Raw genomic sequence first — 22,709 nt, forward strand, 5'->3', positions numbered from 1 at the left:
TCTAATAATAGTTATAAATTTATTTTTCTATATCTTCACTTAATCGCTTACTCCAATTCAGGGCTGCAAGGAATCAGAGCCTATCTGGACAAATATTTGGCATGATGAAGGATACACCCAGGACAGGACGCCAGTCCATTACACGGCAAACACAGACAAACTAAGGGCAATTTACTGTGGCCAATGCTTCTGGAGACCAGAACACAGCATAGAACTCTATTGGTTTAGCATAACACTTGAGGTGATTAGAAAGCTAAGAAGATGATTATAAGCTGCCAAAAGGTTTACTCTGATGGTTTGAAATCATCTAAACCATTCTATGAGATTATGGACTTGTAACCATATAGGGGTAGCTAAGATTTTCTGTTCAATTTTTGACTACCATGGGTCCAATTGCCTAAGTCCATACATGTATGGGTTGTACATGAACCTACTTACAAGGCAGTTTGTTCACAAGCTTTATTAAAATTTCAAAAGAACTGCTTCCAAAATTAAATTGATAATCAGCCAGTAAAAATGCTGATCGTATGTATTAGCAAATAAAGTATTGTTTCTTGTGGGCTATACAGACAAAGCATATCATACATGTAAGAAAAGGAGAGTGTGCAGAACGTAGTGTTAGTCATAGCTAAGGTATAGAAAGATCAGCTTAATGTGAGATAGGTCCATTCAAAAGTTTGATGGCAGCAGGAAAGAAATTATTCTTGTTGGTTGTGACATGTCATCATATTTTCTATCTGCTTTCCAGTGGAAGAGAGCATGTCCGAGGTGTGTGGAGTCCCAAATTATGCTGGTTGCTTTACCAAGGCAGCAGCAAGTGTAGGCAGTTTCAATGGGTGGTTTGAGTGATGGATTGCTTCTTGCGGATTCGGACAGAGTAGGAGCCATACCAAATTGTGATACAATCAGAAAGAATACTTTCTATGGTATTTCTGTAAACATTGGTGAGAGTTGTACCAAATTTCCTCAGTCTTCTGAGAAAGCAGAGGTGCTAGTAGACTTTCTTAACCATAGCATCAGCATAGAGGGACCAGTTGTTAATAATCTGGAGACCTAAAAACCTGAAGCACTTGACCATTTCCACTGTGTCCCCATTGATGTAGACAGGGACATGCCCTCCACTACGTTTCCTGATGTCGATGACTATCTCTGTTTTGTTGATATTGAGAGAGAGATTATTGCTGTCACACCAGTTAAAGTCATAAGAGTCATAGAGGGTTACAGCATGGAAACAGGTCCTTTGGCCCAATTTGTTCATGCCACCTGTTTCTTCTAAAAACTATTAAGCTTGTCCCAATTGCCCTCATTTGGCCCATCTCTCTCTGTACCCATCTTAACCATACAACTGTCTAATTGCTTTTTAAAAGAAAAAACTGTATCTGGCCCTGCTACTACCTCTGGCAGCTTGTTCCAGAGGTTCACCAGCCTCTGAAAAAGCTGCCCCTCTGGACACTTTTGTATCTCTCCCTTCTCACCTTAAATCTATGCCCTCTAGTTTTAGACTCCCCTGCCTTCAGGAAAAGATGTTGACCATCTAGCTGATCCATGCCCTTCATTATTTTAAATCGACCTCTCTAAGACTGCCCTCAGCCTCCTACGCTCCAGAGAAAAATGTCCTTGTCTATCCAGCCTCTCTTTATAACTCAAGCCATCAAGTCCCAGTTGCATCCAAGTAAATCTCTTCTGCACTCTACTTCTATAATATCTTTGTTATAATAGGGTGACCAAAACTGTACACAGCATTCCAACAGTGGCCTTACCAATGTCTTATATAACTCCTGTATTCAATGGTCTAACCAATGAAACCAAGCATGCTAATGCCTTCTTCACCACTGTCCACCTGTGACTGTACTTTTAAAGGAGCCATGAACCCATGCCCCAAGATCTCTTTGTTCTGGAACTCTCCCTAATGCCCTACCATTAACTGATTAAGTCCTGCCCTGGTTCAATCTACCTTCTTCACTGTATACGACACCACCAATCTTGGTGTCATCAGCAAACTTACTAACCATGCCTCCTATATTCTCATCCAAATCACTAATATAAGTGATAAATAACAGTGGACCCAGCACCAATCCCTGAGTCACACTGCTGGTCACAGGCCGCCAGTTTGAAAACAACCATCTGTCTCCTGTCATCAAGCCAATTTTGTATCCATTTGGCTACCTCACCTGGATCCTGTAAGATTTAACCTTATGCAACAACCAACCATGCTGTACCTTGTCAAAGGCCTTGCTAAAGTCCAGGTTGACAACATCAATTGCACTGCCCTCATCTACTTTCTTGGTCAGCCCTTCAAACAAAAACTAAATTTGAGACACACGATTTTCCACTCAAAACCTCGTCAGTCCTCGTTTCTTTAAATGCCTGTAGGTCCTGTCTCTCAAAATACCTTCCAACAACTTACCAACACAGATGTGAGGCTCACCGACCTGTAGTTCAAGCTTTTCTCTACAACGCTTTTTAAACAAAGGCACAACATTCACCACCGTCCAATCTTTAGGCACCAGATTCTCTATTCTTTTCTGTACTCCGTCTCGTCAAAGCCTGAGATCCACCCCACTATCATGGTGTCATGAGCAAAGTTGAAAATCGAGTTGGAGGGGAAATTGGCCTCTCAGTCATAAGTGTATAAGAAGTGTAGTAGGGGCTAAGAACACAGCCTGTGGGGCACTGGTGTTGAGGATGATTGTGAAGGTGGTGTTGTTGCCTATCCTTACTGATTGTGGTCTGTGGGTTAGGAAGTTCATGATCCAGTCACAGAGGGAGGAGCTGAGCCCCAGGGCACAGAGTTTGGAGATGAGTTTCGTAGAAATGGTGTTGAAAGCTGAGCTGTAAATCAATAAACAGGAGTCTGACATAAGTGTTCCAGGGCTGAGTGCAGGGCCAAGGAGATGGCATCTGCTATGGGCCTGTTGCGGCGACAGGCAAACTGTAGTGGATCCAGGCAGTCTGGGAGACAGGAATTGATTTGTGCCATGATTAACCTTTCAAAGCACTTCGTAATGATGAGTGTCAGAGCCACCATACGATTGTCATTAAGTGATCCTGCCTGGCTTTTCTTTGGTACCAGGATGATGGTCGTCTTCTTGAAGCAGGTAGGGACCTCAGATGATGTAAGGAGAGGTTGGAAGATATCTGAATACTCCCACCAGCTGGTCCGTGCAGGACTGAGCGCTCGTCTGGGTACCCCCATCCAGGTCAGTTGCTTTCGTGGGTTGACATTCAAGATTGATGTCCATAACCAATTGCAAAAGTTGGTTTTTTGAAGATTATACTTTACATAAATTTCCATGAAGTGCAATCCCTACCAGAAAATAGTATTACCTCTATTAACCCCCATTGCCAACACATTCCAACTGCATAATCCACAGGATGCACCACACCATCGCGCAGGAATAATAATTTCCTCGACGTCTTGGCTAAGATCAAGTGAAGTATCGACATGCTGCACTTGGTTGAAGTCATTAAGTTACATTTCAGCTTCATTCGAAGCAATTTTTTAAAGCAGCATCTGGGCCTTTGGGCTAAGATGCAAATTAGATCAAGCCTTGGAGGTGGAGCCACACCTAATCCAAACAGCTTGGATCATGTAGGTCAAGCCCAAGACAGGAGGTGAGAGCCCTGTCTTGTCAGCTTGAATTGGGAATGTCCCAACTTGTTGGGACTCTGAATTGGTTTTAAGTTGACTTGATTGGATTGGAATAAAGTTTTAAAAAAAAATTTCCTCAACAGCAAATCCCTTCATCTGCAAACTCCATCAGCAAGAAGGACAACAGGACTAGTATCATGGAAATGCCACTGGAATTCATACTCGACAACGTGTGAAAGCAGCATGATCAAAAGGACAGCTGTAACTTAGGGCAGCCATTCAGACAAGTAATAATTATTGCACTCTTCCCTGCAGCATTTAGATCATGTCTGCACTCCAAGTGCTCTCTGTCCCTCAGACTCTGGTTTCATGTGCATCCTTCAATCATTGCACTTGTGCCTTCAAGCAATCTAGGCCAAGCTCTGGAATTCCTTCCCAAAACCTCTCCACCCCTTTGTTTAAACGCATCTTTTAAAACCTACCTGCTTCATTAATCATTTAATCACACAATTTGATCGAAGTTCAGTCTAGATTATTCAAAACTGATCGTACGTTTATGATGTGTAAAGTACAGACATGATCCAAAAACACCAAGTGTCAAAAAAAAAAGCATTATTTGATTTTTTACGATAAAAGCACAATACTGCAGATGTTGGAATCAGATACAAAAACGGAAAATGCTGGAAAATCTCAGCTGATGTGACAGCATCTGTGGAGAGAGAGTAGAGCCAATGTCAAGACTCAAGATTAGCTCTGTTCTCTTGCCACAGATGCTGTCAGACCTGCTGAGATTTTCCAGCATTTGGTGTTAACTGATTTTAATGTAGGAATACTTTCATTTACCCATTTAATGAGGTTGACATGGTCCAGTAATTTCACTCTAATTGCCAGTACTCACCAAACTTTCCAGTAAATATTCCAAAGTCCCTGGACTGAGAAGACCTATGCTGGCAGGACCTGTAAACATTAGAAGTTTTATCAGAGAATTTGCACCTCTCTATGAGAATGTGTTATCATTGAAAATAAACAGTATTATTTGGAACTCCACAGTTTTTGAAGAAACTTATACTTTTTTCATTTCAAAAGTTACTATTTTCTGTTGTTTCAAGATTTGCCAATGAAGTTAATTTACTGGATGAAAATTTAGTTCAATTCAAAGCTGCGTTGTGTCAGAACGTTCAAAGGCACACATCTAATTAAGGAGGCAAACAATCTGTCTTAAGTCAACACTATACCTGCATTGCAGGAACTTAAAGGTTTGACAATACCCAATGCAAAACACCAAACGGTGCAGAAGTGCTTTTTTTCCGTTTACAGCAGCAAAAGCACACTTAAAATTGCATATGTAGGATTTACATTTGCAAGACAAGCAACTACTTTGATCTGTTCTTCACAGCGAGAACAGCCTTCATGAGCATAAAACTAATTTTCAGCAATGGATTTGATCATTCTTTGGAAGATGTATTTTCCCTTTCTACCACGCTTCTGAAGCACCAATACTTTCATTCACTGGATGAGGGAACCACTGGAAACGATCATTTATTACTCACTTGATTTTCCTTGTGATTTGGTGGCAAACTTTACTTAATTTTAATGTGTGAAGGTGCATCCAACAGTGCTTTCTTGTTATTCTTTGTATGGTTATGAGGGGCCTGCTAAGCTATTTCAGAGAGATATGTCCAAGATTGTCATCTACTGAGGAAAATAAGCAACGTGCATTTTAAAGCCAGACTCATGTAGAATCATGAACAGGATCCTTGGATCATTTTTCCTCTTCTTAGATGAAGTTCAATGTTAAATTTCCAGAATTCAATGGTGAGATAAATTCTGCAATAATTGAGTTTGGCATCTTTTGGTCCAATTGGCACAGTGATAAGCACTGCTGCCTCACAGCGCCAGGGACATCGGGTGTGCTGGTTTCCTCTCAGTCTGAAGATGTGCAGGGTAGATGGATTGGCTATGCTAAATTGCCATTTAGCGTACCAAGGTGTGTAACTTAGGGGAATTGGTGGGTAAATATATGTCAGGTTGCAGGGATAGGGCTTGGGCAAGACGCTCTGTAGGAGAATCAGTGCAGACTTGATGGGCTGAACTGCCTCCTTCTGCACTGTAAGGATTCTATGAGATACAAAAGCCACTTTTTGTTCATTAGGCCACCAGTAACAGTTTGACAGTTTTCACAAAAATAACACTGAAGATTTGCACAATATGATAATAAGTGATAAGCTAGTATGGATGGGCACTAAAAAAAAAACTATCCTCCACCATCTGCATTTTGTAATAATGGGAACGAATGATAGCAAGTCTGCTGCTTGCGAAAAACAATTAAGATGCTCAAAAGTCCATTTTTCTTCTTGCCCCTAAGAACTAAGGATGCTAACATATCACTCAAAATAGCTCCTATGATTGAACAGGTGCAAGCTAAGAGCTACAGTTTGACAATTTATTAAGATATACAGTGCAAAGCAGTAAACATCTCCACACCCACAGAAGTTTCCAATCTTCTTGCTAGTGTGTTATCACCCAGCTACTACTGCTTCTAAAACAGTGATGAAGCAATGCTACCATAATTGATGCAGCCTGCACTGGCACATATACTGTGTACAAGTGTATCTATACACTGTTTTACATATGATTTTAAGACTTGAAATTACGTGAAGCAGTGGCAAAAGCAGTTGATCACTGCATTAGGATGAAATACTAAACAACTTCAGTATCCACTGTGCTACAATAGAACCTGTTCAGTCTGATATACCACCAATTCTTATATTAGTTATGTAGTAACTAAGTTTGTGCTTAAACAAAGATCAATTCAAATATGAGATTATTGTGCTTAGTCAAGAAAACCCAAGAAATCTGGGGCTAAAAAACTGATTGCCATACCTGCTAGCTTTTCAGCCAGGCATCCCAGTACTGCAGTAGTATTGCGGTGCTTAGCTGGATTGCAAGCATCTTGCTTTGCTAGAGATGCACTTAAATTCAACATTTCTGACAATTTCTGTAATGCATCCTTAAAACAAAAATACAAAACAGTTAGTGTGGTTTCACATTTATTATTCATTCACATGAATATCAAAATTGATTCACTGCATCAAAACACAGCAATGGCAACTTTATCCTTGGTTTTATCACTAGTTAAGTCAATTCCCTCTAGTGCAAATCAGATTCAAAACAGGGCTAGTCCTTCGCAAAATACAAACTTTTAAATTGCAAGGGTTATAGCTGCCATTCTATAAATCAGACCAGGTGATATATAATTTGATGACTGGTGTCCACATTTTTTTGCTCACATAGTTTTAATTTGGCAAAAGGTATATTTAACATCTGTAGGTAGTAGTCTACCTGTAGCATTTTTATACTCATTAAGATAAAAGCAAGGTGGGTTATCCCAAAGCAGGTTTAAGTAATAAGCTGAAATTCAGAGCTAACTAACCTGAGTGTAAAATAGACTATTGTTCCTACAAGATTCTCTGCTCATGGAAGCAGATTTAACCTTGAACACAAGGCAGGGATCACATTGATAACAATCCTCGCCATAACACCCACTTCCTCATAACTACAGAGCATACAGTAAATGAAAGGATCAATAACAACTTGTGTTATTTAATATCACTTTTTTTTAAAAAAATCAACATTAGTATGGTACACGATGGGAAAATAAATCCAACCATACAGGCAGATGTTCCATTCAAACCATGGAAAATCAATTTACTAACCAGAGTACACAAAATCTTTCATGACTATTTAACCAGATTAAGTTCATTGTAATTAGGGTCAGCCAATTTATATACATTCTTCCACTAACTTAAAAGGCAGATATAACTTGCATAATACACTTCAGGCTACTGGACCATCATATGCCATGTACATGAGTTAATATCCATTTACAGGGTGCCTGGGCCAATTAAGATCTAGAATGGTTACAGCACAGGAGACGATGGCCACCTAGCCTGTCAAATCCATGTCAGCTCACCGAAAGCACAAGTTAGCTCATCCCAAAAGTCGCTGGACATGAATAGGACGACAATTTGAACTGTTTTCGGCTGATCTGTCTCAAATGAGATTCGACACCTTTATGTCTTATATTTTTATTTTGGGTCATAAAATACAAATGGTGGCTTCCCAGAATCGAATTCTATGGCTCACATAGACCACCTTGCTGCAGTGAAGAACCAGCAAGTTTCTGTGCTCATCCTTTCCTGGAAGTTCCCAATCGTCTTGACCCAACTTTTGATTTTACAGGTAATGAACTCGATTGCATTGAAGCACTCAAATAGCTGATGGGAAGTAATGAAATATTTAGAAAGTATGACCGTACTAACAAAACCTCTCATTTCAGGTGTGTAACATTTGCATAAAAGAAATAATATTTTGAATAAAATGGTACCAGATGTTTTACCCCCTAAAGGTATACAGCCTGTTTGAGCATTGCCCACACCCGACCCCCGTCCACAAAACGAAACGCAAAAATACAAGACCAAAATACTCACCAACCGATCTTTACCCCAACCAGCAATCTTGCTAAATTTAGCTGATCTAATTTTTTTAAATTTTGAATTACATGGGCTTGCATTGATCACATAATCAGTCCATTTCCACCATTCTTTTTAAAAAAAGTGTCAAGACATTGGGTATTCTTGAGCTCCCCCAGTGGTCACGCTAAATGTTGGATGCATTAAGTGAGCAATCTATTTACGTTTTTCACCTATTGTATTAGATGGGATGGTTTTTGAAAATTCACAAATTTGTTTTAACACATTTTAGAAGCTTCCCATTTAGTTTTACCACTTGTAATAGTTTGAAAACATTTGGATTGTTTTGATCCGGTTAGGGATCAGTAGCTTTTCATTTAAAGCAGAAAGTTTGAAATCTCAGGTACTTAAGAGAACAAAGCCACAAGATTCCAGTTTGAAACAAACGAAATAAACTTTACTATACAAGGTCAGCAAGTAAAACTATCTACAATTATACTCTAACATTCAGAAATAACACAAGGTAAATATGAATTAATAGGCACACCGAAATCAAACACACCATACTGCACATTAAAACAGCAAATACAAACAAAACAGATGCCATGGAACTCTCAGCAACCACACCAAAATATTAGTTACCAATGAGTCTTTCAATAAAACTTACCCTCAGAGGATTTCAATTTTGAAGATCAAGCCACTGAATTCCCTCATCCACTCTTACTCAGACTGCCAGAACAACTGTTCACCTCCCAACGGTTCCATCTCTCCCTCCTACATTCCACAAAATCCAAAGCTGCAATCATACCTCTCATTACCAGCACACTTCCAACCTTTTTCGCAGACTGCAAACTTGACTAACCTGACACTACCCAGGATTTCTCCAGTCTCCCAGCTGCAGAGAGCACTAAATGGGTCCCAGGGTTTTGGGATCTAACTGCTTGGAACAGAATCAATGGCCTTTTGACCTCCCTAGGACCTTCATGAGCCCAACAGCCCAGAGTTTCTCTGTGAACTGAGAATGTGAAGTCAAAATTGCAATGTCAGCTACCACTGAACGGACTCAGAAGAAACCTTGGGAGCCACATAGCCTGGATCCTGCCAACAAAGGCACCCCTTCAGCATCCTCTCTCCTCACTGCAGAACACTCAATTGCCCGGCAAATATATTATTTGGTTTTCATATATTCCACACATTTTCTTAAAGATGCAGTCTTTCAGTGTTCCTGAATGCTTTTAAACTAATTTAGCATATGGGCAGCACAATGATTAACACTACTGCCTCAGTGCCAGGGATCCAGATTAAATTCCCAGCTTGGGTCACTCCTGTGCTGGTTCCCTCCAAGTGCTCCATTTTGCTCCCACAATCTGAAAGATATCCTGGTTAGGTACATTGGTCATGCTAAATTCTCCCTTAGTCAACTGGTGCCAGAGTATCGAGGCTAGAGGAATTTCTCAGCAACATCATTGCAGTGTTAATGTGAGCCTACTCGTGACACTAATAAAATATTAATTTCAAAACTAAAGAGCCTTTAATTCCTAGAGTAACCATCTCTCTAGACTGCATTTCCTTGCAAGCAGTATACATACATTTCTTATTTCACCCACAAAGTAAGTCTACCTGCTGTTTTCTGGATTTGCATTTCTAGCTCTTTACCTCTAAAGCAACATGGCCCCAAATTTTAAGTGTAATTGACTCAAGTTTGCTTTAGTCACAATTACCCAATTCTCTGATGTTAAATGTTAATTACTCCACAACTAAACATTATAAAACATTAACACGAAAAAGAACTGGATATTTATTACAGGATTCAATGTTGATTTAAATTATTAGTTTAGAAAATTCAAAACATTGAGGGCTTTGGTGAGACCATGTGGAGCACAATGCATAGTTTTGGTCTCCATATTTAAAAAAGGATGACATAACTAGCTTGGAGATGGTATAGTAAAAGGTTCACAAGATTGACCCTCTGGGATTCGTAGCTGTTTACTGCACAGAAGGCCATCTGGCCCACTGCATCCATGCTGGTCAAATATCTGTCTGCACTAATCCCATTTTCCAGCACTTGGTCCATAGTCTTGGAGGCTATTGCAACAAAAGTGAATATCTAAATACTTACCAAATGTTATGAGATTTTCTGACTCAAGAACCCTTTCTAACAGTGAATTCCAGACTCCCAGTGCCCTCTGGGTGAAAAGTTTCTCCTCAACTCTTTTTTTTTGCCTTTTCCCTCTCACCTTAAATCTATGCTCCCTGTTTATTGACTCATCAGCTAACGGAAACAGCACCCACCTATGCTATGCCCCTCATAAATCTTGCATATCCCTATCAAGTCCCCTCTCAACTATTGCTGCTCCAAGAAAACCAACCCCAGCTTATCCGATCTTTGCTGATACCAGTCCACTGATTTCCTTCCTATAAAGTGGTGCCCAGGATTGCATGTATTATTCCTGTTGTGGCCTAACCAGCGTTTTGTCCAGTTCCTGCATGACCTCCCTATTCTTGTACTCTGGTCCTAACCATATGCCTTCTTAATCACCCTTTCAATTTTCTGTGCCACACTAGGGTATTTGTGGATATGCACTTCAAACTCCCTCTAATCTTTAGTACTTTCCAGGGTCCTATCATTCATCATATAATCCTTTGCCTTGTTAACCCTCCCCAAGTCCATTATCTCAAACTTCCAGGTTGAATTCCATTTCACTGCTCTAACTATCCAGTCCACTTGTATCCTTTTGCAGTCTACGCCTGTCCTCCATACTAATTATCAACCTACCAAATCATTAACATACATGCAAATAGCAAGGGTCCAGAATCAAACCTTGCAGATAAGAGGGCTGTCTTATGCTAACAGTTTGAATAAATCAGGCCTTTATACTCTCCAGAGCTTGAAAGAAGAGGCCATTTCATTTGAACATCCAACATTCAGAAAGGGCTTGAAAGGGTAGGTATTGGGCTCTCCCAACTGGGTAATCTAGAACACAGAGGCAGGGCCTCTGGTGAGGTAAAGTGTGCTGGGAAGGTAGGGTCAAGTAATTTAAGATGATGAGGAGAATTTTCTTCACTGCGAGGGCTGCCAATGTTTATAATTACCAGAAAGTTGTGGATACTATAACCATTGAACATATTCAATGCTGAGATACACCAAAAATTTATCTGTCAGGAAGTTAAGGGATTTATAGAAAATGGTGGACGTAGATGGTCAGCCAAGATCGTATCAAACAGCCCAAGGAATTTCATACCGCTGCTTGATAATCTTAGTGCTGAAACATTTCTGATAATTCCAACGGTTTAATGCAGAGCATAATGACTAATTAAATAATTATAAAATGTTTTTAAATGGAATGTTGTATACAATATTAGAATGAGTCATTTATTTAAAAAGACGATAAACAATAGCACTGGAGAGAAAAACAATGCACCACTTACTTTGGTTGGCAGCGGACACTCATCAAGCAGTAAAGTAATGACAGCTGGCCCTAAAGGATCTTCCAGAGGAATAACTCTGATCAGGGACTGTACTACTTCCAGCCAACCTTCATCTATCACCAAGGAAGAAAACATACATTAGATCCAGTCAAAAATTCAGTGAAGTTTTAGAACATACATGCAAATCTTAAAACGTTCTCATTCTAGACCAAAGTGAAATATCCAAAAAAAGGTGCATCTTCAAGTAACACAATAACTTCAAAATCTCACTTTTAGAAAGGATTTTCAAAAATACACAAGTGAACAATACATTGAATCAAATACCATGTGTTGGCTTTTAAAACGACGACTAGTCAAAATAAATTACAACCTAAAACTGCCGAGACATACATGGTTTTTACTATTCAAGTGAACACCTCCTTTTAAAAACAGGGATATTTTAATACTTCAATATTAAAACTCAGTCTCCGCTGTGAAAAATACCACTCATTCTGTGAAAACAAATCCTCAAATGTACAAAAAATATTGAGGAAACATGTACTCCACTGCTTCTCAGTGAGTGACCCAGTTTGCAGAAAATAAATTTCACTCTTCCTTTCTGAAGAAAAAAGTTTCAGATCCATAGTAATGCAAAAGCAACAAAGACCTGCCTAAATTATTAATCTGTTCTTCCCATGCCAAATCTGATGCCAAATTTAGTCTGGCTTTGCAATGTGTGAAGATTCCTGCAAAAGCAACTAAATTTTGCTTACGATAAAAAGAAAGCATACCAAGTATTTGACACAAATAAAGGCATTTGTTTCAATGTTGGTTCACTGGCTCCATCCAAGCTGTTATAGGAATTAACAATGTAAACGGCCTCGCACATTTCAATTGCATCCCGACAGACAGTCCCGCATACATTTAAAAAAAACCCAGTAGTAGTTGTGTGGATAGACTGGTTGAATTCGCTGCTAAAGATTTCTTTATACCACCATAAGTAATGTGGTTAGGTCTCCAAATCAATTTTAACCATTTGCAAAAGCCAACAAACCAGAAAAATAAAAAGCAGGTCTGAAGCCACTGAATTGTCATTAGTATAAAGGTACATCTGAGTGCTTCATACACAGCAAGATACCAGAAAAGGCTATCTGGTCCTTAAGGTCCACTGATGTAGTACTTCCAAATAGTCAACATATCATCAATATTCCTCACCCCACCCACCAGCAACATGTAATGTCCTGAGGGAAACAAATACATAGATTCTGGTTGGGGGGGGGGGGGGACAAATCTTGGACATTGTCTGACCAAGGCAAATCCAAAAAGGCAGGTCGAGGAGATGACGACCAGGTACTATATCACCCAAGAACTGACAACGTCTCACACTCGGAATCATACAGCGCAGAAGAGGCCCTTCTGCTCATCAAGTTTGCATCAGCACACAAGAAACACCTGAACTCCCATTTAATTCCATTTACCAGCACTTCATCCATAGCCTTGAATGTTATGATGTGCCACATGTTCAGAGGTACTTTTAAAAAGATGTGATCTAACTTATCTCTACTACACTGCCAGGTAGCACATTCCAGACAAAAAAAAATTATTTCTCACACCCACGAAAACTCCAGCCCCTGACCCTGAAATCTATATCTCCTCATGACTGACACGTCAACTGAGCAGAATAGCTGTTCCTTATCCACCATGTCCGTGTCTCTCAATGTTATACATCTCGATCAGGTCGCCCCTCAGTCTTCTCTGCTCCAACAAAAACACAGCAAGAAGTCTTACAACCCCAGGTTAAAGTCCAACAGGTTTATTTGGTAGGAAAAGCCACCAGTTTTCGGAGCGCTGCTCCTTCACTCACCTGACAAAGGAGCAGCACTCCAAAAGCTGGTGGCTTTTGCTACCAAATAAACCTGTTGGACTTTAACCTGGTGTTGAGAGACTTGCGCTTACCCCAGTCCAACACCGGCATCTTCACATCACGACCAACAAAAACAACCAAGCCTTTCCAACCCCTCTTCATAACTTAAATGTTCCATCCCAGGCAGCATGCTAATAAATTTGCTCTGCACCCCCTCTAATACAATCACATTCTTCCTATAATGTGGCAAACAGAACTGCACACAGGAATTCAGCTGTAGCCTCAAAGTTGAAAACAACTCCAACATGACTTCCCTGATTTTGTAATCAATGCCTCAAATTGATAACGGCAAGTATCCCATATACCGTTTTCATCATCCTACTAGCATACCTTTCTGCATTCAGGGATCCATGGACAAACACACCAAAGACTCTTTATTCCACAGAACTTAGTGCATGCTGCTGATTGAATACCTCCTTGTCAAATTACTCCTTCCAAAGTGTATCAGCTCACACTTTTCAGGGTTCAATTTCATCGGCTACTTATCTACCCATTTAATCATCCTGTCTGCATCTTCTTATAGCCCAAGCCACTCAACCTCACTGTTAACCAAACAGCCTGTTATCTGCAAACTTGCTAATCCTAACCCCCACAGTCATCCATGTCTTTATGTAAAGGATGACCAACGGGGATGCAGCACAGATACCTGTGGTACGCCACTGGCTCCCAGTCATTAAAGCAGCCTTTTGTCATCACCTTCTGTCTCCTACCACTGAGCCAATTTTGAATCCGCTTTAAAATTACCTTGGATTCCACGTGCATTTGCCTTCTTTATAAGTCACCTTAAAGGCTTTACTGAAATCCATTTAAATTACATTAACTGCATCATCCACACTTACACAACTTGTCAGCCCCTCAATCAAATGTGTTAGGCATGAACTTCCTCTGACAAAGTGATGCTGACCACCGCTGATCAGTGTCGTCTCCAGATGCTCTCCCTCAGAATTTTCTCAATTCATTTCCCTACCACTGACATGAGACACACTGGTCTATGGTACCCTCTCTTATTTTTATCACCCTTTTTAAACAGATCATCATCAGCTGTTCTCCAGTCCTCTCGCACTTCCCCTGTGGCTGGAGAGGCATTAAAAATTAGCTCAGAGTCCCTGCAATCTTCTCCCTTGCCTCCCTCAGTAGCTTGGGACACAGTTCATTCAAACCTGGAGACTTGTCCACTGTTAAAATCCAATACCTTTTCTTTCCCAATATCAATTTGTTCAAAACCTCACAATTCCTGCAGGTACTCATCTGGTTCTCTTTTGCAATGTTTGCATTCACTGTTCAAGCTGGCAACTGACGTTGAAGCCCCAAAATGCAGATGCAAAAGGATCAGGAAAAGCATGTGGACAACTGAACTCTCCAAATTCAGTTTGTGCCGCAAGTATTTTGTGCGTTAGATGCACAAATAAAAAAATCCCACTTTAAATGGATATTACCTCACGACATTCAAATGGAGCTATGCCACAGAATCAATTTAATTTGCCGCACAGTCAATTATGTTCTAACAGATGATTTAGTTTTAGTGCATGCTGCAATCTTTTCAATCTTAATGAGGTGAGGTACGAGACAAATTGTAGACGTGTGGCTTCGGAAAAGCCCTTGCCGTCTCAATTATTCTTTCAATAAACTTAATTTTTATCTTTGTTGACAATCCTACGGATCAATAATCCCTGTAAGCAATTGTTTCGCATGGCTGCTTCTCAATTTAGATTACTGGGAAGAGAAGATTTATCAAAACACTTAGCAGCAACACTATGCTGCCACTGGATCCTTTTTCAAAATCACTTCCCGTCTGAGGTATAAACTGATGCTGCACCTCTATCATACTCAGAAATCAGGTATATGGTACAGAAAGATCATATATAAATATATATTTATGCACCTATATATGCATGTGTGTGTGTGTGTGTGCGCGCGCACACGTGTGAATAATATTTCACCCAAGAGGCATAGATCTCACTTGCATGACCACCTCATCCCCATATACACAAATGTGGCATGAATGACTTAAATAAACAGCCTTTATAGCTTGCAAAACTCTATTTATCATAAGGAGACTGCAGTAAAAGAAAACATGGTTTGTAAATGTGGAATTCGAAAAACATCAATAACATTTTACACAAAATTAAACTGTACATACTCCATTCGCAACATCGTGGGCTGACTGTGGCTTTAAAGACATTATAAAGCCTTGTACATACATGTTGAAAATATAAAGCAAAATGTTTAAATTCAACTAATGCCACTGATTCAGCAGTATCACATCATAGTTCAGCTGCTCCTCTATGCAAGTTGTTCAAGTTATGCCATTCTTTATTCAAAATAAGAACAGGTTAACATAAATAACCACTCTAAAACAAAATATTAATTAATTTTGATTTCTTCCCCACAAAGTGAGGTATGCGAGCGCTCCATGAGAGCAGTGGTCATTATTTACATCGTTTAAATGATGCAACTCCTTGGTCACCCTCAACATTACCATGAAGTAATTCAATAATGGAAGGCAAGGCAAGCTCCACAGCAAGGTCAGCTAACTGGTACATATTTGCAGGCCAAGCAGGAAACTGATCAGGAGCAAGAACTACACTGCAACTTAAATCAGTTAACTCCGTAGAGGTGGGAAATTAAACACTGGGAGTTTTCTATTCTGAATAATTTGGAAACAAAAGGCTTGAACCAACACCAAATTGAAGACAAATAATGCAATTGCATTGGCACTGCAATGTAATAATTAAGTGAGCTGTTTACTCAATTAGACACTTTAGCCCCAGAATCAAGTAAGTCATAGGGAAAATGCTCAAAATTTTTTTTTAATAATCTTTGATACATTCTCAGAACCTTTTTCTACGTCCCACTAGTTGGCAAATTATTAATATGAACTCCAGATTAATAAAACAAATGGGAAGGCCAGGTTGTAAATTTTGTGTGCGCACATGTGGTATTAACTCCAAGTACACAACAAAATTTAATAAGGAAACTTGAGTATTTGCGTACAGAAAGGTTGAGAGCAGATACTTGCCTTTGAGTTAGTGCAGTATTAATGAGTCAAAAAACTCCTGTTGTAACTTTGATTCCATGACATGAATTTCAAATTTAGGGCTAAGACTTCAAGCTAAAGAACCACAAATTATGAAAAACTGGAATTGAAACAAAGAAAGCACAACCATATTTTGCTACTGACTTAATCACTCCATCTCCAACTAAATGAAAGCAGGCCTTACATTAAAGATACATTGATAGTTGAGCGGATTGGTATGCCGAAGAGTCAACTTCAATATATCTGATTCTTAAATTCAGGAATGAAATTTGTTTAACCAAAAAACCCAATACAAAAGAAACACTGATGAATAAAGGGACATTTCAAAATTCTAGTATTTGAGAAACACTAAAAAGAGTATAAAAAGTCATGAACCATGCATTGTAAACATACCAGGGATTTCATTTCTATGTAACAGCTTAATTTGCATTCAAACTAATACAACCTAATTCCTAAATTGGGATGAAGTTGGTACTATGAACAGTGTTGTGCTTTTTTTCCCCCTCACACAGGACTGGTGATCACAATAGTTAAAATTTCTTCAAGATCATAGAATCCCTAGTGCACAGAAGAGACCATTCGGCACACTGATATCACAATATATAGTGTCCAGTTAACGGAAGATGTGAAACACTTTGCTACTTGCAGCAGTGGATACTAGCAGTCTGGAATACAGATATGTATATACTCTCTAACACGCCAGCTTGGATTTTGTAGTTCACATGACAGTGAAATGGTCAGCAGTCTGTGAAATTGACAGCAATTTCTAGTAACTGCATATGTGCCCTGAAGTCCTCAAAAGGTGCAAGTTAACGTTTTGACACATTTGTACTTTTTACACTACTGTCATGATAAATATCTTCATTAAGGTACAACTTTTTTCATGAAATGTAGCTGGGGTTTTTAAAACTATGTACTAGGTCCTAATTATTTTTCAATCTCTCCAACCCTAAAACTAATTTTTCTATTTATGCTTGGCAGGAGAGTACTGGTGGCAAGATTAGCAACTGTTGTTCATCCCTCATTGCTCTCGAGAAGGTGGTGGTGAGCCTCCTTTGTGAACTGGTAAAATTCAAGCTATTATTTATATTCCATTCTGTTGATAAACCACTTGAAAAAGGTGCAGAAAATGAACTGTGAAACTCAGTAATTAAGCACAGCATCTTCAAATGTGAACTGTGTTACAGACTGCTGAGGGATTGAATATAAAAGTAGGGAGGTCTTGCTGCAGCTGTATAGGGCATTGGTGAGGCCGCAGCTGGAGTACTGTGTGCAGTTTTGGGCGCCGCACCTGCGCAAGGATATTTTGGCCTTGGAGGGAGTGCAGAGGAGGTTTACTAGGCTGATACCGGAGTTGAGGGGGTTGAGCTATGAGGAGAGGCTGAATAAACTAGGCTTGTACTCGTTAGAGTTTAGAAGAATGAGGGGAGATCTCATTGAGACGTATAAGATGATGAATGGGATGGATAGGATAGAGGTGGAAAGACTCTTCCCGCTCAAAAAAGACAGTAGGACTAGGGGGCACAGCCTCAAGATAAAGGGGGGGCGGTTCAGAACGGAGTTGAGGAGGAACTTCTTCACTCAAAGGGTGGTGAATCTCTGGAATTCTCTGCCCGTTGAAGTGGTGGAGGCTGCCTCGCTAAATATTTTTAAGAAGCGGGTTGATGGGTTTTTGATAAGAGAGGGGATTAAGGGTTATGGGGAGAGGGCGGGAAAGTGGAACTGAGCCACGACAGATCAGCCATGATCTTATTGAATGGCGGGGCAGGCTCGAAGGGCCAGATGGCCTACTCCTGCTCCTATTTCTTATGTTCTTATGTTCTTATTTGACCAGGAACTAGATCATGGGCAGGGCAAGGTAAGTAAGATATTTTTCCTCCTAAATCATAAGCAGGGCAGAGTTGCATTGGATTTAGCCCAGAACAAAAGATCAAGCAAACACTTGTGACACTTACTACATTTAAGCTAAAGACTTGTTTAGCTACAACTTTAAAACTCAAAGTACACTGATGTTTCAGAGGGCTGTGTCACAAATTAATTATTGCAATGCCAGCCACCCAGTGTAATACAGTAAATTTCCCATTTTAGTGATGCTATCAGACAAAGCCTGGAATGAGAGAATAGAACCTAAAATTACAAGATTACTCAGTTCTCCAAACGCAAGATACAAATCACACTGATTAAGGCCTATAAGCATGCCCGTTACTTCATTGGGCAAACCTACAGCAGGCATGTACTAAGGTGTTCACATTTTAAAAGCTACTCCTCAAAGACACTTCAAAGAGTTCAAAATGAGCAGGAGGAGTGGATGTGCAGGACAGGTCTCAGAAAAACTAGAAGCAGTAAAGCAAATCAGCAAAATGACAAGCTCAATTGTCAAGATAATAAAGGCATGGAGAAAATGTTTCAGAAGTTTTGGGGGGAAAGCAAGGCAAAAATTTATGATCCTCTCCCAAGTCATTAGTTTCAGATTTAAAGTACAATGCATTATTAAATCAGGAGATGGAGAATTCACTGGAGTTGGAATCAGTGTTCTACATCCCCAACCTGGAATAAATTTACACACGCCTTCTTAGAGATTTTAAGTTTCAGGTACTGCTAAGCCATCTTATACTTTTCCTATTTCTAGCAAATAATGGCAATCGTAATGGTAAATATTCATTTAAGCACGAACTAGTTGCTATCATTGTAGCTCAAATGGCAAAGAGGGACAATATGCTTTAGAGACTTGACTGTCAAGTTGAAAAATCAAAACATTTAAACTTTTTCTGTCTGGTCCTGAATATCCACCTCAGTAAAAACAAAAAGCCTCAATTGTTATTTTTCAAAAGTCAGCTCTATAACAATGAACACTTTTTTTCCAAATTTTTTTCATGGGACGTGTGCATTTGCTGTTCATGTCCAATTGCCCTCAACAAGCTGGTGGTGCAGTCCAAATGTCAGTCAGTCCAGGGTGCTGTTAGGAAGGGAGAACCAGGGTTTTGACCCTGTGACAATAAAGGAAGAGCATTATAATTTCAAGTAAGGATAGTGTGTGGCTGGGAAAGGAATTTTCAGGCGATGCTCCAGGCATCTACCACCCTTTTCCTTCTATGAGACAGAGGTTCTAAGTTGAGAAGGTGCTATCAAAGGGGACTTGGCAGGTTGCTGCAGCATATCTTGTATTTGATATATATTGTTGCAACTGTGCATCAATGGGAGGGAGTCAATGTTTAAATGTGGTGGATGGGCTGCCCATCAAGCAGGCTGATGTGTCTCAAATAATGTGAAGCCTCAAGTGTTGTTGGAGCTGCATTCATTCAGGCAATGAGAGAGTATTCCAGCAAACAGCTGACTTGAGCCTTGAAGATGGCAAACAGGTTTTGGGGAGTCAAGGAGCCAAGGAGCACTTCACTCGTCGCATGAGTCCCAGCCTCTGACCTGTTCTTGTCGATATTTCTATGGCTGGTTCAGTTAAGTAATTGGAGAGACCATGGTATAGTGGGAATATTGCTGGATTAGTAATCCAGAAGCCAGCATAATGTTCTAGGTACATGGCAGCTGGATGAGTTTGAATTCAATTAATACATCTGGAATATAAAGCTGGTGACCATGAAAACGTCAGTGATTGTTGTAAAGACCTATCTGGTTCACAAATGTCCTTTAGGGAAGCAAATCTGTCACCATTACCCAATCTAGCTATATGCGACTCCAGGCCCACAACGTGGTTTACTCTCAACTGACCACTGAAGTGGCGTAGCAAGCCATTCAGTTCAAAGGCAATTAAGGATGGGCTTGCCAGCGACACATCTCTTATGAAGGGGATGAACAAAAAAAAAGTTCACTCTGGGTGTTAATGGGTAGATTCTATCTTTTTGGATGATGCTAATTGGCTGCCACTTGCATGGCATGAATGTTACATTCCACAAATAAGCCCAAGCCTGAATGTTGCCTTAGACTTACTGCATAAGGACATGGCTTGCCTCAGTGCAAGGTGTCGTGAATGGTACAGAACACTTGAATTAGTCCCACTTGAGACCTTAAACAAACATACAAATCAAGAGGAATAGGCCATTCAATCCTGCCTTGCCATTCAATAAGAACATAAGAAGTTAAGAAATACGAGCAGGAGCAGGAGCAGGCCATCTAGCCCTTCGATCCTGCCCCGCCATTCAATAAGATCATGGCTGATCTGAAGTGGATCAGTTCCACTTTGCCGCTCTCTCCCCATAACCCTTAATTCCCTTACCTACTAAAAACCTATCTACAGGTGACTTTAATATATTTAGCGAGGTAGCCTCCACCGCTTCAACGGGCAGAGAGTTCCAGAAATTCACCACCCTTTGAGTGAAGAAGTTCCTCCTCAACTCTGATCTAAACTGCACCCCCCCCCGCCTTATCTTGAGGCTGTGCCCTCTAGTCCTGCTATCCTTTCTAAGTGGGAAGAATCTCTCTACCTCTACCCTATCCATCCCTTTCATTATCTTATACGTCTCTAAGATCCCCCCTCATCCTCCTAATCTCCAACGAGTACAGACCCAGTCTATTTAGTCTCATGGCTCCCCAAAACCTGTTTGCCATCTTCAAGATCATGACTGATTTGACCATCATCTCAATTCCACATTCCCACCGACCGCTGATAACTTTTCATTCCCTAATCAGCAATCTACTGCTGTTTTAACAATATTCAAGCTATTTGCCTTGCAGAAAAGCACTCCCAGGACTTAAGACTGAAAAAAATTTCTCTTCTGTTTTAAATGACAACTCATTATTAAAGTGACCCTTAGTTTGAGATTCTCCCACAAGTGGAAACGTCCTCTCCATATCCACCTTGTAAAACCTATGATCTGTTTCAATCAAGTCGCCTCGTACTCTTCTGAAATCCAGTGGCTGCAAGCCTAGTGTTCAACTTTTCTTCATAACAATACCATTCTGGTATTAGTCGAGCAAACCTTCTCTGAACTACTTCCAATGCCTTTACATCCTTCCTTAAAATGAGACTACTCCAGATGTGGCCTCGCCAATGCCCTGTATAACTTGAAATATAACCACCATACTTTTGTATTCAAGTCCCCTCGCAAGAAACAATAATATTCTAATTGCTTTTCTAATTAATATGCAGGTATGGCAATTACTTTTTTTTTACAAATCATGCACTGGACCCTAGTTCAGAAAGGCTGGTACTAGGAACTGTGGACCTTTGACTGGTTAGTGAAATGATAGCTAGATAGAAATGGCAAGTTTAAAAGAAAACTAATCCAAGCATGTAGAGATTTTTTTTAAAAATCAGAACAAAATGGTGTTAAAAGTCATATTTTTCTTAGTTGCAGACCCTATTGGAGAGAAAATTCGATTGGGACCAGCCAAAAAGATTGTTCAAAGTTTATGGTCAAACGTTATGTAAATTTCCTACCCCACACACAAAACTACCTCGTATGACAGCTTACTAATTCATTAATGTAGTGACTAGAAGAGGAGGTCAAATTGCATCATGGCAAAACCGATATCAATTGGATTCAAAGCTGTAAGATCATCTTAAAATCCAGATGCTTCTTTAGGGAAGGAAACCTTTCATTCTTACTCCACTGTCTCAAAGACACCAGTCCCACATCAATGTTGACTGTTACTGGCCTCTGAAGCAGCCTATCAAGCTGCTTTTAGTGATTACGAGCGACCTTCGGGCAATAAATCGTCTTGTTATAAAGCAGTCATCCAGGAATTTTTTTTTTAAAACTTGTCTATCATTTAAGATTTTTTCAGTACTATCAGCTGCCATGTCAAGGCAACATTCTGTCAATGACCCAACGTGCCATTACAATTTTGGCAAGACTGTTATCTATCTTAAATTTAGTTCAAGGACACATCCTCACCCAGACTGGTTCAAATAAAATGCTAAGTTAAACAGTCAGTACTAAGGCCACTGGTCTTGCCAATGGACATTCGTGGCCTAGACTTGGGTGTCTCAGCACAATTTCAGAAGTTGCAGGACACACAAGCACTCTGAAGAAGATAGCAATGGACTTCCAGCAAATATAGACATGCTGATATGATTGTGGCAGATTAAATTTGATGCAGAGAAGCGTGAAGTCATACATTTTGGTCGGAAGAACGAGAAGAGGCAATGAAAACTAACATGCCTAATTTTAAAATATGCAAAAAAAGAGGCCTTGGGGTCTATTTGCAGATTAATTGAAGCTCAAAATTTCTCAACTTGTACTATCACATTTGTATTGGCACCAAAAAATATAGACAATACAAAAGCAAAACAAAAATGCAAACTTTTGTAAGGCTGATATG

General features: G+C 39.9%; 1 protein-coding gene across 1 annotated transcript in view; it reads right to left on the reverse strand.

Annotated features, from left to right (window-relative positions):
* Positions 1-22,709, reverse strand: part of rspry1 (ring finger and SPRY domain containing 1) — an 82,359-nt gene that overhangs the window by 35,640 nt on the left and 24,010 nt on the right. The window contains exons 3-5 of the mRNA XM_080187112.1: positions 11,494-11,606; positions 6,476-6,602; positions 4,491-4,549 (exon numbers count right to left, since the gene is read on the reverse strand). Of these exons, the coding sequence (XP_080043238.1) occupies positions 4,491-4,549; positions 6,476-6,602; positions 11,494-11,606 (299 nt within the window). The remainder of the gene's footprint in view (positions 1-4,490; positions 4,550-6,475; positions 6,603-11,493; positions 11,607-22,709) is intronic.

The sequence above is a fragment of the Carcharhinus amblyrhynchos genome, chromosome 4 (genome assembly GCF_965287045.1).
Source record: "Carcharhinus amblyrhynchos chromosome 4, sCarAmb.v2.hapA, whole genome shotgun sequence".
NCBI lineage: Eukaryota > Metazoa > Chordata > Chondrichthyes > Carcharhiniformes > Carcharhinidae > Carcharhinus > Carcharhinus amblyrhynchos.